The sequence below is a fragment of the Gadus macrocephalus genome, chromosome 19 (genome assembly GCF_031168955.1).
Source record: "Gadus macrocephalus chromosome 19, ASM3116895v1".
In the NCBI taxonomy this organism is placed as follows: domain Eukaryota; kingdom Metazoa; phylum Chordata; class Actinopteri; order Gadiformes; family Gadidae; genus Gadus; species Gadus macrocephalus.
The window spans coordinates 16383990-16399524 of NC_082400.1; the positions used below are offsets into that span (position 1 = coordinate 16383990).

At 48.7% G+C, this 15535-nt stretch overlaps 1 protein-coding gene across 1 annotated transcript in view; it reads right to left on the bottom strand.

The window, feature by feature from the left end:
* Positions 1-1468: 1468 nt before the first annotated feature.
* dcn (decorin) overlaps positions 1469-15535 on the bottom strand; it is a 15644-nt gene continuing 1577 nt past the window's right edge. The window contains exons 2-8 of the mRNA XM_060037814.1: positions 12825-13072; positions 7718-7830; positions 6708-6921; positions 5634-5747; positions 5072-5165; positions 4023-4161; positions 1469-3224 (exon numbers count right to left, since the gene is read on the bottom strand). Coding sequence (XP_059893797.1) covers positions 3024-3224; positions 4023-4161; positions 5072-5165; positions 5634-5747; positions 6708-6921; positions 7718-7830; positions 12825-13059 — 1110 coding nt within the window. The 5' untranslated portion in view covers positions 13060-13072 and the 3' untranslated portion in view covers positions 1469-3023. The remainder of the gene's footprint in view (positions 3225-4022; positions 4162-5071; positions 5166-5633; positions 5748-6707; positions 6922-7717; positions 7831-12824; positions 13073-15535) is intronic.

The window sequence follows — 15535 nt, forward strand, 5'->3', positions numbered from 1 at the left end:
TCCTTCCAACACTTTCTCCCTGTTATCCATTTCCTCCCTTCAGCCTTGCATGTCCTGGTACATATCTGCTAATGAGGCCAGTGTGTGTGTTTGTGGCTATGTGCGTGACCCTGCATTTCTTTGTGTGTGCATGCACGCCCCATAAGGTACTAAATCATTAGCGCTACACAGAGGTTGTAAATGGTCCCGGTGCTTGCAAAAATATTCTCTTTTCAGCCCAACGGTGACCACGAACCATAAATGTGCTGCCTATTTATCGTGAGCAAGGGTTACTGGGGTTACGTTGGACGACGTGAACATTTAAGTTCATTCCTCAGCCCTGCATGGCCTGGCTCAATCCAACACTGGGATAGATCCCCTAGGCTTTGTTATGGTTTATCTCCAACCCACGACCATATGTATCTGCTGTGTGTATCTATACAGACATATATACAGACATGTACTGTATATACTGCACATGCACACAGTGAGTCAAAAGCTACTCTGCAGTTTGTCTGTCGTACAAAAACCGACACGGTTCATTCTTTGCTTGCGCATGTGTGTGTCACCTCTGTACATGTCAACCCTGACACAGAACATGTTAGCCCCACGTAGGTCATATGACGGTCTGGTACGGCCCGTTTCTTTCCTCTTCTGTTACCTGGACAGCCCCTGGGTCAGTTAGTTTCATAACTGGGTGCTGGAGAGGTCACAGAGAGCCTGAGTGTCTTCATCGCTACCAGATGGTAAATCCTTTTTTAATCATATCAAGGAATTTCTTCGTAGAAACTGGGCACCGAAACCCAAGGTTTCACGGAGCTGAGAATGGTTTTCATGGGAGAATGTAGAAGTGGGTGTAATATTAAGCAGATGCTTACGCATATATATATTGGTCGTCTGTTTAGCTTTTGTTTACATAATTTCAGTCCAGCAGACAAAATCGTTTAACAATCAAAATGCACTCTAACCACTGAGGAAATGTTCTTATGATTCATATCTACCTCACTAAAGGTACTCCACTTAACCATTCAAGCATTCAATCAACCCTGTTATCCAAATCCCATTTTGAAACATAATATACTATCTGCACACTAAAGTGCACTACGTCAACAAGTGGTACTGAACGGCGGAGCAGGATAGGCCAGTGGGCGGTGACTACCAGCCGAAAGGTTTCTGGTTCGATTCCCAACGTACGCAGCATACCAATAAGAACGCTACCTACTCTGTGATGACCTGTATCTGGACTATGTAATATCAGATTCTGTTTATGTGTATATATATCTGTATATGAATCTCATGTCTCGCGTCCCATCACCTGTTCCTCCTCTCGACCATGTTCACCCCCCCCCCCCCCCCCTCCACCCACCTCCAGCTCAGGTTGCCATGGCGAATCCACGACCAGGAACCCTGTAGGTGTGAGGGTGCGTACGTACCGTGTGACACAGGTTTTCCAGCGGCAGGATGTCTAACCCATTAAACACGGCGCCGGTTTCATTCATACTTTTATTTTGTGAAGGACACCTTAGCTGGAGCCTCCGCTCCGAGATAAAAGAAGAATGAAAGGAGACCTTATGCTGGCGATCGTTTAAAGTCGGTGCTATGGTTAAGTGCTTGTGCCTTTAAGCAAAAAGAGAGGTTGTTTTTCTGTTTATCATACAGCGTTTATATACAGCGTCTATACATCACTAACGTAACTCTGGTGGCCATGAGAGACCACATATAATATTCAATTAGTTTGGCAGGCTCTTAATAAGAAATAAAGAATAACGAGGAATAAAGGTACACGCATTCAAAGAAAGGAAATGAACAGAAACCGCCTGCTTCATGTCGAAGGGGAGGGAAAAAACGAAAGTAAAAAATAAAACAAAGCATGCATATAGATCTTTGGCGAAGGCTTCTGTTTCAAAAACACATACAGTTCATTATACATCTTTAGAAACGCTTTTCCCTTGTTTTCTTGTGGAATGTGATGAAGAAAATGGTGGTTATTGTCAAAAATAAACGTAAACACACAACACTGAAGCAAGCACGAGAAATCACAACGGAATAGAAGATCACTTTTATCTCTACTTGAATCGGGTTACAAACAAGATAGAAATATCTCTTAGGTGTGCAGATTGGTAATGGTACACTCCATATGGCTATTCCTACGACTATAGTAATACATAGCATGTTCTTAGCATACCGGTGAAAACCCAAGTTAATCTCTTCTGCCGCCTGCTCTACAGGCCAGCCTTCTCACAATTAATTCACATGATGACTTAGGCTTCATTTAATCCAACATTTCCAAAGTTCAAATTTATTTATTTTTCAAAGTGGTGACACTGCTGTGTCATATCGTTCCCGTATTTAACTTTTTTTCATTGACGTGAATTGTGCAATAACGTAGATATGTATTATGAAGCGCAAAACGACTTCATCAGTTGTATTTCTCGGTAAAAATGGTTTGGAAATGCACTACATCGTCGCTGTGGCTTCAGGAACGCGGGCTAGCATAGCGTCGCCAGTGGACACCGTTGGTGAAACACGTGATACATATTGAATGTTGCTGATACATCGCACACTACAACAACAACAACAACAGCAACAACAGCAACAGCAACAAGAGCCTTCCCTACGGAGTGAACTCTTTGTGCTTGGGTCGGAGGTCAGCGACCACTGGGGTTGTCACACATCCAAGTCACTGGAATGATTGTCTTGGGGGGGAGAGGGGGGAGGATCAGTGTCGGGGGGGGGGGGAGAGGGGGGAGAATCAGTGTCGGAGGGGGGGAAGGGGGAAGGGAGGGGGGAGAGAGGGGGGGGGATCTGTGGCAAAACAGGCACTCTTAGAAAAAGCATTCCTGATAAAAAAGCAAAAACGCAATGATTCTCAAGCACGCGTTTCCACCAAGAGGGGAAGGATAGATGGACGTGGGAAGGGGGCGGGAGGGAGAAAGTGGAAGGGAGGGAGAGAGGGAGGGAGGGAGGAAGGGAGGGAGGGAGGGAGGAAGGGAGGGGTGATGGGTGTGAGTGGAAGGGGCCGTTTCCGTGTCGTTAGTTTCTATCTACTTCTTCCTGTAGTTCCCGAGCTGGATGGCGGAGCGGTCGAACACGCAGCGGAAGGTGATGGGCTGCACCTCCCAGTAGGGGACGGGGTTGCTGAACAGGCTGATGCCGGAGTACATGGCCTTCTTGTAGTTGAAGGTGGGTGGACAGAAGTCTTCCGTGCCGATGGCGGCGATCTTGTTGGCATGGAGATACACCACCTGGTGGAGACGGGAGACCGGGAGGTGTGTTTACGCAGCGCCAATAGACACTGATGTGTTTCTCGTGCAATGGCAAAGTGTGCAGAGTTGTTCTTTTTTTGTCATTTAAAGGGAAAGAAATGATCACGAGTGAACAAATGAGAAGCACAACTAATGCTGATGGAAGCTTGTGTTTACGTGGCTTAAGCCTGAAATGGGTATAATTAGTAAACTCCAGCAGTAATAGTACGTATTCAAACCAAGAATTTAACATGTTTTTTTGTAACACACTGGTGATTATGTTGCCACATCTCTCTCTCTCGCTCTCTCTCTCTCTCTCTCTCTCTCTCTCTCTTGCTCTCTCTCTCTCTCTCTCTCTCTCTCTCTCTCTCTCTCTCTCTCTCTCTCTCTCTCTCCCTACCCCTAACCCTAAACCCTAACCCTAAACCCTAAACCCTAACCCTAACCCTACCCTAAAACCTAACCTAACTTAACCCTAACTCTAACCTAACCCTAACCCTAACCCTTACCCTTACCCTAACCCTACCCTAAAACCTAACCTAACTTAACCCTAACTCTAACCTAACCCTAACCCTAACCCTTACCCTACCCTAACCCTAACCCTAACCCTTACCCTTACCCTTACCCTACCCTACCCTAACTCTAACCTAACCCTAACCCTAACCCTTACCCTTACCCTAACCCTAACCCTAACCCTTACCCTACCCTAACCCTAACCCTAACCCTAACCCTAACCCATCACCCACACTCCCTCCCTCAATGGGTTAGATGTTCAATATAAGCGAGGGCCGTCTGTACCTGGATGTACTTGTGCTCGGGCAGGCCAGGGGGCACCGCGGTCAGGGCGTTGTTGTCCAGGTGCAGCTCCCTCATGTGGGGGACGTTGGCCAGGGTGCCATTCTCCACCATGCTGATCTCGTTGTAGCCCAGACCCAGCCTGCAGGACCACACAGGACACGGGAATAAACACGGGAGAGGAAACGAGTGCACACCGAGTGCGGACTTCGCCTCATATTTGCAGCACGCCACAAACGAGAATTTTCTTATTTCGGATTGTGTGCCAACTCTGTTATTTTGCATGAGTGCTATCGACCGAAAACCGTTCATCATATGCGACCCACCTTCAAAGGAGAGTTTGGCATAAGGAATTAGCTGTACAAAATATAGTGAGAATAAGTAATGACCGTAGTTTGTAGTACCAATGATTATACGGGATAGAACACATCGCAGCTGCAAGACATCACTTGAAGTGATGCATTGCACAACTTTCCACTCCTTAGAACTCATCTCCTCCAACATAAACAATTTGTGCCGAATAAAAGTCTTCTTTGTTCTCGTTAGAAGCGGCTGTTTACCTCCACATTGCCATCCCAGCAATGATCTTTTTGAACATAGCGCACCCATTTATTTTTTATTTTATAAACAAAACGATGGTTTTGATTATCCCGAAAGTATTGTTTGGGTCTGTGGTTGGTCCCAGCACTTGGGATAATACCAGTTTAATGTCATGCCATTCACAGAAAGTAAAGACAGACTACTTAGGGAAGAGTTGGAGTTTATGACAACAGACAGACAGACCGACATAGATAAATAGATAGATCATAGATCGATGGATGACAGATAGATTTATAAATAGATGATAGATTGATAGATCGATAGATGATAGATTGTAGGTAGATAGATAGATAGATCAATGGCTAGATAGATGATAGATGATCATAGATAGATAGATAGATAGATAGATAAATAGATGTAGGTGTAGAGAGATAGATAGATGTAGGTGTGGATGGATGGATGGATGGAGGGAGGAATGGATGTATTAGACAGATGGATGGATGGATCCTTACTTTGCCAGACTCTTCAAGCCCTTAAGGCTGTCGGCCATCACCTTGCTGATCTTGTTGCTGTCCAGGTGGAGTTCTGACAGAGAGCTGGGAAGTCCTGGACAATAACCACAACTTGTTAGGTTTTAAACACAAGCATAAACCAAAACTGTATACGGCTTGCCTCATCTCCCAGATATGTGAAGGATGAATCATCGAATCACAAGGCAGCCATTGATTGGCTACAATGACTAATCTTCAATTTTTAATATTGGGCTTCATTCTCTCTAATGTAATCTCATTGTTTGAGTTTATATAAAGAAAGCCCAGACTATGTCTCCTGTTTTCACAATCGACAGTGTTTTTGAGGTTGCATTTCCCTACGGTCCCATAAGAGTTCAGGGCTGATTGCAAGATGATTCATCGCTCTGACTTGTTGTTATTAAACATATTCTCGTAAGACGTTGTGTTTTTGGACAGGCCTATACTCCGAGTTTAATGAAAGTGTTGGATAAAAAAGTGTCACTTTGGTATAACCACTTTGTATAAAATAGTATGAAAATTATAATTAACTTAATAACTTTACCTTTGGGGATCTCTGTGATGTCGGTGTCTGCAATGCGAATGTAAGAGACCCTTTTCAGGTCAGCAAAGGCACCATTCTCAATGGAGCCGGTTTTCAAAGGATTAGACCCCAACTCTGGAGAGGAATCGAGAAAAAAACACAAAGGAGACAAAATAAATCGATGTGGGCACGGGAGGGCCGAGAGTGAGGGGAAACCGAAGAAGAGAGACATATTCTCATTCACCGAATCCCCCCACGTCCTCCCACGGCAGATGGGTCACAGCAACACACGGCCGACACATGAATAAACACATTTGTTTTGTTACGGCCAAAACAAAACTGCTCGTCTGTGTCCCAGTGGAGGGGCTGGTGGAGACAGATTTTGTCTGCTTCGCCCGATTGGTCACGAGGGCGACGCGATGGGTTGCGGTCTTTCGGTTCAGGGATCCGTTAATTTGTGCGTCGAGGGACCACAGGTCGACCCTATAGGTCTGCTAGGAGGGGAGGAGGGGAGGAGGGGAGGAGGGGGGGGGGCGGGGAGCAGCCAGAGAGCGACAGATGGGGAACTCGTTTGAGATTCCTTTCTAAATGCAAAACCCAGACGAGCAGATGCCGCTATGGAACGCTAAATTTGAGTGGGCTTCAAGAACAATTCCTGAACTCCCGAAATCTTAAAAAGCTAAAAGTGAAGCCACCACTAATAGTAGTGATCTGACCTAAGGGATCGTGAGGGAGGGCTACTCGACACGAGGCACGATAGTTAGCTTTGTCTTTTTTTCCCTTTCTGTAATTGGTTTGATTCAGTTTTACAAGGGTGCGTTGCCTTCTTGTTTGCATGCAGTTGCCTAGCAATGCAGGCTTCACCTCCTCAGGAGAGGCGCTCCGTGAGCCTGTTAAAACAACCAACGGAGGGGAGGTGCTCCAGCTACGTCTGTTTCAGCCAAAGAAACAACCCCAGCTCGCCACGTTGTCCATTAGAGTCAAAACGGTTCCATATGAGATCATCTCCGACCCCCCTCCCCCCCCCTCCCCCCCCCCCCCCCCCACACACACACACACACACACACCACCACCTCCGCCTCCGCCTCTCCGTACCCATGACGATGAGATTGGCCATGCCCTGGAAAGAGGACTTCTTAATCTTGGTGATGGCGTTTTCGTGGATGCGGAGCTCCTGCAGACTCTTGGGCATGTTGGCTGGCACGTCCTTGAGCATGTTCCTGGAGAGGTAGAGCCGCTGGAGCTTCATCAGGGAGCTGAAGGCCTTGGGGTGGATCACGGTCAGCTTGTTGTTCAACAAGATCAGGGCCTGGGGGGGAAAGAACATGGAGGGGTGACTGGTGGTGACCTCAGTGTTCACCTTTGGAGTCGTACTTCATCATGCGTCAAACCGCGGGCCAAGGCCTGGGCCTGGGCTGACAGAGGGGAGGGTCAGGGTGAGTTTGGAGTTGATTTGTGTAGATCCTGGAGAAACGCATGCTGAACGGGAGGGAATGCAGGAGAGGGCCTGCCAGCGTGCTAGCTAGGCCTACATTCCCTTTTTCAGGTGACGTGGAAAGCACACTGGCTGTCAAACTGAGGTATTTATTGACATGAAAGCCAAGCTATGTGAGTTTAACAGAGTGGGACTGCGAGATGTAAGGGGTGCATACTTTCCATGCACCTGGGCACTGAGTGAAAGGCTGGTGAGGAGGATTCAATGCTTCGGGATAATAAACAGAGGAAGTCAAGTCAGAAGTGTTATGGAGCTGACGTAAGGCTCTATAGCTCCAAGTAATGGAATCAGACCAGTGCTTGGCTAAGTCCTAACTTAGCCAAGTGTGAAACTATGTGCACGCACACATACAAAAATGTCCATCAACACTTTATACTTTCTTTTGAGTTTTATGTCTTTATAGCCAGCAAAGTAAAGTGCATCTTGAGTTGCACTTATACCGTACTCCTTCCTTTTGAACAGCTAGTCAGACAGGAATGTTGAATTCAACCTTATATTTACTTGGGCCATTTATTAATCCAATATGTTGAGGTTCCAGAAGTACCCAAGCATCCTATCTCTTTTTCTGCAGTCTCGCAGCGTTCGCAGCTCCACATAAACGGTTCCTTACGTGCAGTCCCTTGAGGTTCTTGAAGTCGTTCTCCTTGATCTCTGTGATCTTGTTGTTCTGCAGGTCCAGCATCGTGGTCTCAGCTGGGATCTCCTTGGGGATCTCTGTCAGACCTGGTTAGAGACGTGAGAATCGGTTACATACTGTGACCACTTTGTTTCACAGGAAGAAGTGAGGCATTTTTTGCTCAAGAGCAAACGCAGGTAGACCGCAGACATTGAGGTCCGAACCAAGAACCTTTAGGCTAGGAGTCGGGCACCGTAACGACCAGCCTAGCAAGCACCTGATTTTGCTTGTGTATTTGCATACCCGTGTTTGTTTCTGTGTTTGCATGTGTGTGCGTTTTCTTTGTATGCTTGTATGCGTGCCCGAAGTGTTTGTGGGTCGACAGGGGGAAGTAACAGCTCTGATTTCCCAGCAGGCTCTGTGAGAAAGGGCAGTGGGTCCTGACAGTCAGCCCTGGGTTTGATGGTGATGGGGTTAACCACACAGTGACCTCAACAAGAAATCAACACAAAATGGCTGGCTATGGCTCTCGGGAGTCCTTTAGACCGTGATGCAGAGCTCCTGATGAAGCGGAAAGTCAAGTGAACGGATTCAACTGTAACCATTTGGATGGATTGAACCCAGCTAGGATGCAGTCGCTGGGAACCCACAGTCCTGGATGAGTCCGGCCTTGATGTTTTAGAAAACCTGTCTTTGATCAGGCCCCCGAGTCTATCCACAAAACAGTGTGTGATAAAGCCTTGGTAGGTCAACCTCCAGCTTAAGGAGCCGCCACAAACAGAGGAAACATGGGCTACATTGTTGGAAACTTTCATGCAAAGACTCATCCTCATCACAAAAGTCTACAGTGGCGACACACCAAAACCAACAAACGGCTATTGTATTTGCCCTTAAGTGAAGAGACAGTGGAAATTGTTAGGCAATCAATGCAACCCTGGATATTGACGCATGCTAATGTAGCACTGTCAGATGTGAGCACATCCTGTATGCGAACAAACATTTTTTAAGCAAAACTCGATTCAAACCGGGCTCCAACTCATAACCTGGAGAGAGGTAAGGGATATGTTGGATTTGAACGGGCGAGTCACCAATTAAACACACCGAGGAGACGTAGAATAAACTGTTTGGTCATATGAGCACTGCACTTACTGTCTTCCCCAGTACCCACAGGTACACACGGTGTAAACATTCGGGCTTGGGAACTGCCCTGACCGATGTTAATTAGACTCATCCAACCAGGGGCGGTGCTTTGTCTGCTACCTCTACATCTGCGAAGGTGCCTTGCTTAGAATCTCACAGCTGCTTGCTGTGAAAAAAAACACTTTAAACGTCTGCTTCTCTTGCCTCCTTTTTCCCTTGGCCTCATTGTCTCCGTCCTCTTTCTCCTCTCTGCTGCTCCATCATATTGTGCAGACGTTTACCGTAACCTTCGGCTGTCTTCGTTCCCCTATGTCTCCCTCCACCCTTTCCCTGTCCCAACACTCTAAACATGTGTTTGCTCAATATGCAGAGAGCTTGTCTCGATGTAATGGAAGGTATTATAATTGTCCTAGTAAACAGTTTACAGCAGAGTCCATGGTTTCTATGCCTTCATGGCAACAGAGTGCCACAGCCTCTGGTAATGAGGTGTCAGGAAAGACCTTCAGTTTATCAAGCCTCGACGCAAAGAAGCAATGTGGTTCACGTCGTACGTGTGTGTGTATACGTATTACGTAAGTGTGTGTGTGTATACGTAAGTGTGTGTCTGAGACAGAGAAGACAAGACCTAACATGAGGATTACAAAGGTTAACCTAATGGCGTTGTTTGGGAACATTAGGATCACATCCCACTTCGATATACCATGCACTCGCTCTCCTCATCATAATGCTTTACTCCAGGCTCCGTGATCTTGGCAAACTCTCCATTTCATTGATAGGGAAATCCGGTGAATGATTGCGTGTGTAGCATTTCCTCTTTCTGGGTTGCGTTGAACTAATTGAGTGTGTGTGATTGTGTGTGTGTGTGTGTGTGTGTGTGTGTGTGTGTGTGTGTGTGTGTGTGTGTGGGTGTGTTTGTGTGTCTGTGTGTATGTGTGTGAACGTACACATTTGGACGTACATGTGTATACGTATGCCTGTGTAGGGACTTTCTCCTTTGTGTGTACACGTCACCAATGGACGGGCTGGTGTATGTGTGCACATGCGTGTGCACATGAGTGTGCAGAAGAGTGTGTGCGCAAAAGCGTTTGCACGCATGCCAGCAGGTCTGGGGAACAGATGCAGGCTGGGGGCCAGGGGGGCCCACGCCGGAGATGAGAATCCACCAGAGCTCGTCTCCGGGGGCCACGAGCGCGCTGGAGCCACGGCTGCTGAGCTGAGGTAATGGAGCCAGGGGTCCCCCGCATCGGCCCCGCCATCTGTCTGTTTGACGGGGCCGCTGCCTGTCTGTCTGTCTGTCTGTCTGTCTGTCTGTCTGACGGGGCCGCTGCCTGTCTGTCTGTCTGTCTGTCTGTCTGTCTGTCTGACGGGGGCCGCTGCCTGTCTGTCTGTCTGTCTGTCTGTCTGTCTGTCTGTCTGTCTGACGGGGCCGCTGCCTGTCTGTCTGTCTGTCTGTCTGTCTGTCTGTCTGTCTGTCTGTCTGTCTGACGGGGCCGCTGCCTGTCTGTCTGTCTGTCTGTCTGTCTCTCTGTCCGTCTGTCTGTCTGTCTGTCTGTCTGACGGGGCCGCTGCCTGTCTGTCTGTCTGTCTGTCTGACGGGGCCGCTGCCTGTCTGTCTGTCTGTCTGTCTGTCTGTCTGTCTGTCTGACGGGGCCGCTGCCTGTCTGTCTGTCTGTCTGTCTGTCTGTCTGTCTGTCTGTCTGTCTGACGGGGCCGCTGCCTGTCTGTCTGTCTGTCTGTCTGTCTGTCTGTCTGTCTGATGGGGGCCGCTGCCTGAACAGGCTGTCTGTCTGTCTGTCTGTCTGTCTGTCTGATGGGGGCCGCTGCCTGCACAGGCTGTCTGTCTGTCTGTCTGTCTGTCTGTCTGTCTGTCTGTCTGTCTGTCTGTCTGTCTGTCTGTCTGTCTGTCTGACGGGGCCGCTGCCTGTCTGTCTGTCTGTCTGTCTGATGGGGGCCGCTGCCTGAACAGGCTGTCTGTCTGTCTGTCTGTCTGTCTGTCTGACGGGGCCGCTGCCTGTCTGTCTGTCTGTCTGTCTGTCTGTCTGTCTGTCTGTCCGTCCGTCCGTCCGTCCGTCCGTCCGTCCGTCCGTCCGTCCGTCCGTCCGTCCGTCCGTCCGTCCGTCCGTCCGTCCGTCCGTCCGTCCGTCCGTCCGTCCGTCCGTCCGTCTGTCTGTCTGTCCGTCCGTCCGTCCGTCCGTCCGTCTGTCTGTCTGTCCGTCCGTCCGTCCGTCCGTCCGTCCGTCCGTCCGTCCGTCCGTCCGTCCGTCCGTCCGTCCGTCCGTCCGTCCGTCCGTCCGTCCGTCCGTCCGTCCGTCCGTCCGTCCGTCCGTCCGTCTGTCTGTCTGTCTGTCTGTCCGTCTGTCTATCTGACGGGGCCGCTGCCTGTCTATCTGTCTGTCCGTCCGTCCGTCCGTCTGTCTGTCTGTCATCCCCGCCCCCTGTAGCTCCCTGGCTGTGATGCAGTACCCTGTCTGTCCGTCTATGTGGCGGTTTATGTGTCTGTTTGTCTGCATGTGTGTCCCTATGCGTCGGTCCGTCTGTCTGTGAGTCTGTTGTCTGCCTGTCTGTCTGTCTGTACGTGTATCTATCTGTGTGTGTCCCTATGTCTGTCTGTGTGTCTATCTGCGTGTTTCTATATCTGTCTATCTGTCTCTCTATTTGTGATCATCTATGTCTTTCTCCCTCTCTCTCTCTGTCTCCTTGTCTCTCGTGTCTGTCTGTCTGTGACTATTTCAACACTGACTCGCTTCCAGTCAACGTGTTAATGTGTCAGTCACATGGGTCTTCCTTATACGACGGTTGTGGTATTAATTAAGTCAGTGCCAATGATTTTGTAATAGTGACATCATGACGCACGTTGTCTCTCTTTAACCTCTGCTTCTGCCACATGGTCAGAGCATGTTGAATCTGGTGTACAGATCAGGATAGTGTTGTATCACAGCGCGTATTTCTCCTCTCTGTACATTGTCATGCAAAAGGAAATTGTGAAAAAATCTGATTTGAAGCTCGAGTCCTGGTTAACAGGCAGGAACCCTTGATGTGAGGGACCGCTCGTGGTCAAAGGTTGACGTTTGTTCAGCAGCAAAGTCGTAAATGCTATGAGCAACATTTGGATTATTTTCCAAAGATCTCTAACGCAAAACAACATTATTTTGCACAAGTGCTCAAAGTGTGGGAACAAGACATCTCAAACTCTCAGTGGAAGGATCCAATAGGGGCAAAATTAAGAAGGAAAAATAGTGCCTACAAGGGGAAAATCAGAGAAGCATTGAGGAAAAAGTTGTTTCAAAGTGCGCCCCAGTGTTTTGAACCCTTCGCCCATCCCACATCGTTCTTTGGGTGGAATTAACTAGCTGAAGATTTGCACATCTAAAGGCATAAACCCTTAGAACGTTCCGCCTTGGATTGGTACGATTGCCGAGACACTTCCATGGAAACTTGGAAGGAAGACCTTATAAAATCAAGTGCTGTCTCTCTCTCCAGAGAACCGGGGAAATGAGTCAACCCAGTAAAACGACTTCACCCTTTTAACTAGACTCAGCCGTTGGTGATTCTACCCCAGAGATCAACCACACACACACACAAACTTGGAGTGTGCAAAGAGTCAGAAATCAGTTCAACGATGGAGCTTCTTTAGGGGGGCGGCTTGGTAGCTCACCGTCCAAGTCTTTCACCCGCGGAGGCCAAATCGGCTCGTAGCGACCCGGGTTTCTATTCCAAACTGCGGCCATTTGCAACTAGTCAGTCAGTCACCTCTCTCAACCCACTCTAGCGTCCATTAAGGCAAAGAAAAGCCACAGAAACAACCCTTGAAAACACCTGATTCCGTCTGTGACCTAAACGTTAACACTTTAGGAACGCCGGGAATTCTATCACTGAAGCGGGTCAGCGTTCGATTTAGCGGTCGGTGCTTTATGAAAAGGACAAACAACACACGACAAACAACCCACACCGCGTCTCCTACCGAGGTCGGAGCACTGCGTCACCCGGAGGTGGCACTGGCAGCGGAACGGACACATGGGGCCGGCCGGGGGGGCCGCCACGACGGGGTCCACCGCGTCGGGGACCGTGAGACCCGGGAACGCTTCATGGCCCGAGCCGGGCTCGTCCTCCATCATGAAGTCCATGAAGCCGGACTGACGGAAGGGCAGCGCCCAGCAGGCGGTGACCAGGAGCAGGGAGAGACCGGCTGACCTCATGGCGCGTCGGAGCCTGTTGGGAGCAAAGGGGTCAAAGGTCAGCGTGGTTGGGAGTTCCAGGCGGGAATGCGGCGTTCGTATTGAGGCCACTTTGCAGGGTGAAACATTGTGACACGAAAAATGCAAAAGCTCTGAAGCCTCGAAACGTGGGCAGAATAATTGAGTGGACTTGGACGTATGATAAGCTATTCGACTGGTCAGCTTGAGTCCACACGCACACAAACACACACAGACGGACACGCGCACACACACAAACACACACACATAGACTATCCTAACAGCAGCAGTGCTCACCTGAAGATCCAACATCTTCCCCAGAAGATGTTAACCAAAATATCCTGACCCCAGCAGATGAGGCGGAGCCATGGCTGTATGTGTGTGCATGTGTGTGTATGTGTGCGTGCGTGTGTATGTTAGTAGGTGTGTGTGTGTGTGTGTGTGTGTGTGTGTGTATGTTTTTGTGTGAAAGAAGAGTCTGCAGGTGTGTGTGTGTGTGTGTGTGTGTGTGTGTGTGTGTGTGTGTGTGTGTGTGAGAGTGAGTGAGTGAGTGAGTGAGTGAGTGAGTGAGTGAGTGAGTGAGTGAGTGAGTGAGTGAGTGAGTGAGTGAGTGAGTGAGTGAGTGAGTGAGTGAGTGAGTGAGTGAGTGAGTGAGTGAGTGAGTGAGTGAGTGAGTGTGTGTGTGTGAGTCTGTGTGTGACTGTTTGCAAAACGTATGAAAGATGTACCAACGTGACCGAACAAACTAAGACAGACTATGAGACTGCAGTGCACCCACTGCACCAAGTCAGCTCTCAGGGTTGCGTCGGGTCAAGAGTATCACTTGTCAGAGGCCGTTGGATCCCAACAGAAGAAGTAATTACAGTCGCAGACCACAAGACACAGACCACAGGGCCGTACTGTACAGCTGGCCCTCGGTACCGTTCAACCGTCGGCCTGCAGCTCTTGATGTGTGCTCTCTGTCGGTGTGTCATTTCAGGCGCTCCGTTTGCTTTGGACGAGGAAGTCGGTCCGGTCCCGTGCGTCCCAATGGGTCGGAGCGTGGCTCTGACCCTGGCCCCGGGTCATGGGGTTGATTCCCACGTTGGGGCCACCCGTGCTATGCGATGTATGTATGCGCTCATGGCGTTATGCTTGCATGCTGTTCCGACAAACACCAGAGCGACTGGCCGCTGGCGGACGGAGGGCCTTGTCGGTGAACGTGTGGAAGTAGCGGGGGCCGGCTCCACGCTGCGTTCTGAAGGGTGGCGGTTGGTTTGTCGAGCCGCGTTTGACGAGCATTTGAGATATCGAGCATCTCTCTCTCCCTCTCTTGATCTCTCTCTGTCTCTTTGTCTCTCTCTCTCTCTCTCTCTTGCTCTCTCTCTCTCTCTCTCTCTCTCTCTCTCTCTCTCTCTCTCTCTCTCTCTCTCTCTCTCTCTCTCTCTCGTTGTTTGACCTAATGGTACTAACAGTGCCAGAATGGCACTGGAAAACATGGTAATCGACAAGATCTGCAGATTAGAACATGGAATTTCCTCTGCAGCACAAAACTGAGTCATGTCTAGGAGTTGTTTTTCCCTCTCCTTGTTTTGGGTATTGGAAACATAGAGAGAGGGAGAGAGAGAGAGGGAGAGAGAAAGAGAGACAGAGGCGGGTGTGGGGGTGAGTGATGGTGAGAGAGAGAGAGAGAGAGAGAGAGAGAGAGAGAGAGAGAGAGAGAGAGAAGATAGAGAAAGAAATAGTAATGTTACATAAAGGGTAGTGAGCAGTAAAGCTGAATTCACACTAGAACATGGAGTCATTTTTGGCACTTTGGTTCGACTCTCTTATCTACGTTCTCCTAGATTCGTCCAATCAGATATAAAGCCTGGCTACTCCCTTGGCAGGAAGTGGACCTGTGCAGGCAGAACTATCAGGCTGAGGAGATCAAACACAGTCCTGGGTCAAGGATATAGTTTTAGCAGATGGAAATATGTCAGAAACACACACACAAATAGTTGTGTGTGTGTGTGTGTTTTTGACGTCTAGTTAATGTCAAGAGGGAATAAACACACCACATTTTCTACGAGGAAAATGAACAGCATTGATGGAGCGAGAATGAAATGGCACTGCTAGGTTCAGGCATGCAGACGCTTGTCCAATAGAAAGACCAGATTTGATATAAGCTTGTGAAGGAATGCATATCTGACGAAAATCGAATATATTTGAAACCTCTGTTGAAACAATGGTTTCAATTTGTGATTTAAAGTTGATTCGATTTGAGGTTTTGATTTCAATATTTAACCAAACGCTCACACGACACACTTTACGTTTTCTGTGTTACTATAGTTGCCACAAAGTCCTGAATGCCTCCCTGATTGAAAAACAAGAGATGACACCGGAAAGGCGCCGAAAAGGAGATTTCTGTTTTGCTCGTTTGAACGTCACCTTTGACCTCTCCTCGCTGAGCCGTGCTTCCATTTGTTTTGACCCTCTGCCAGAGAGGCCCTTAACACAC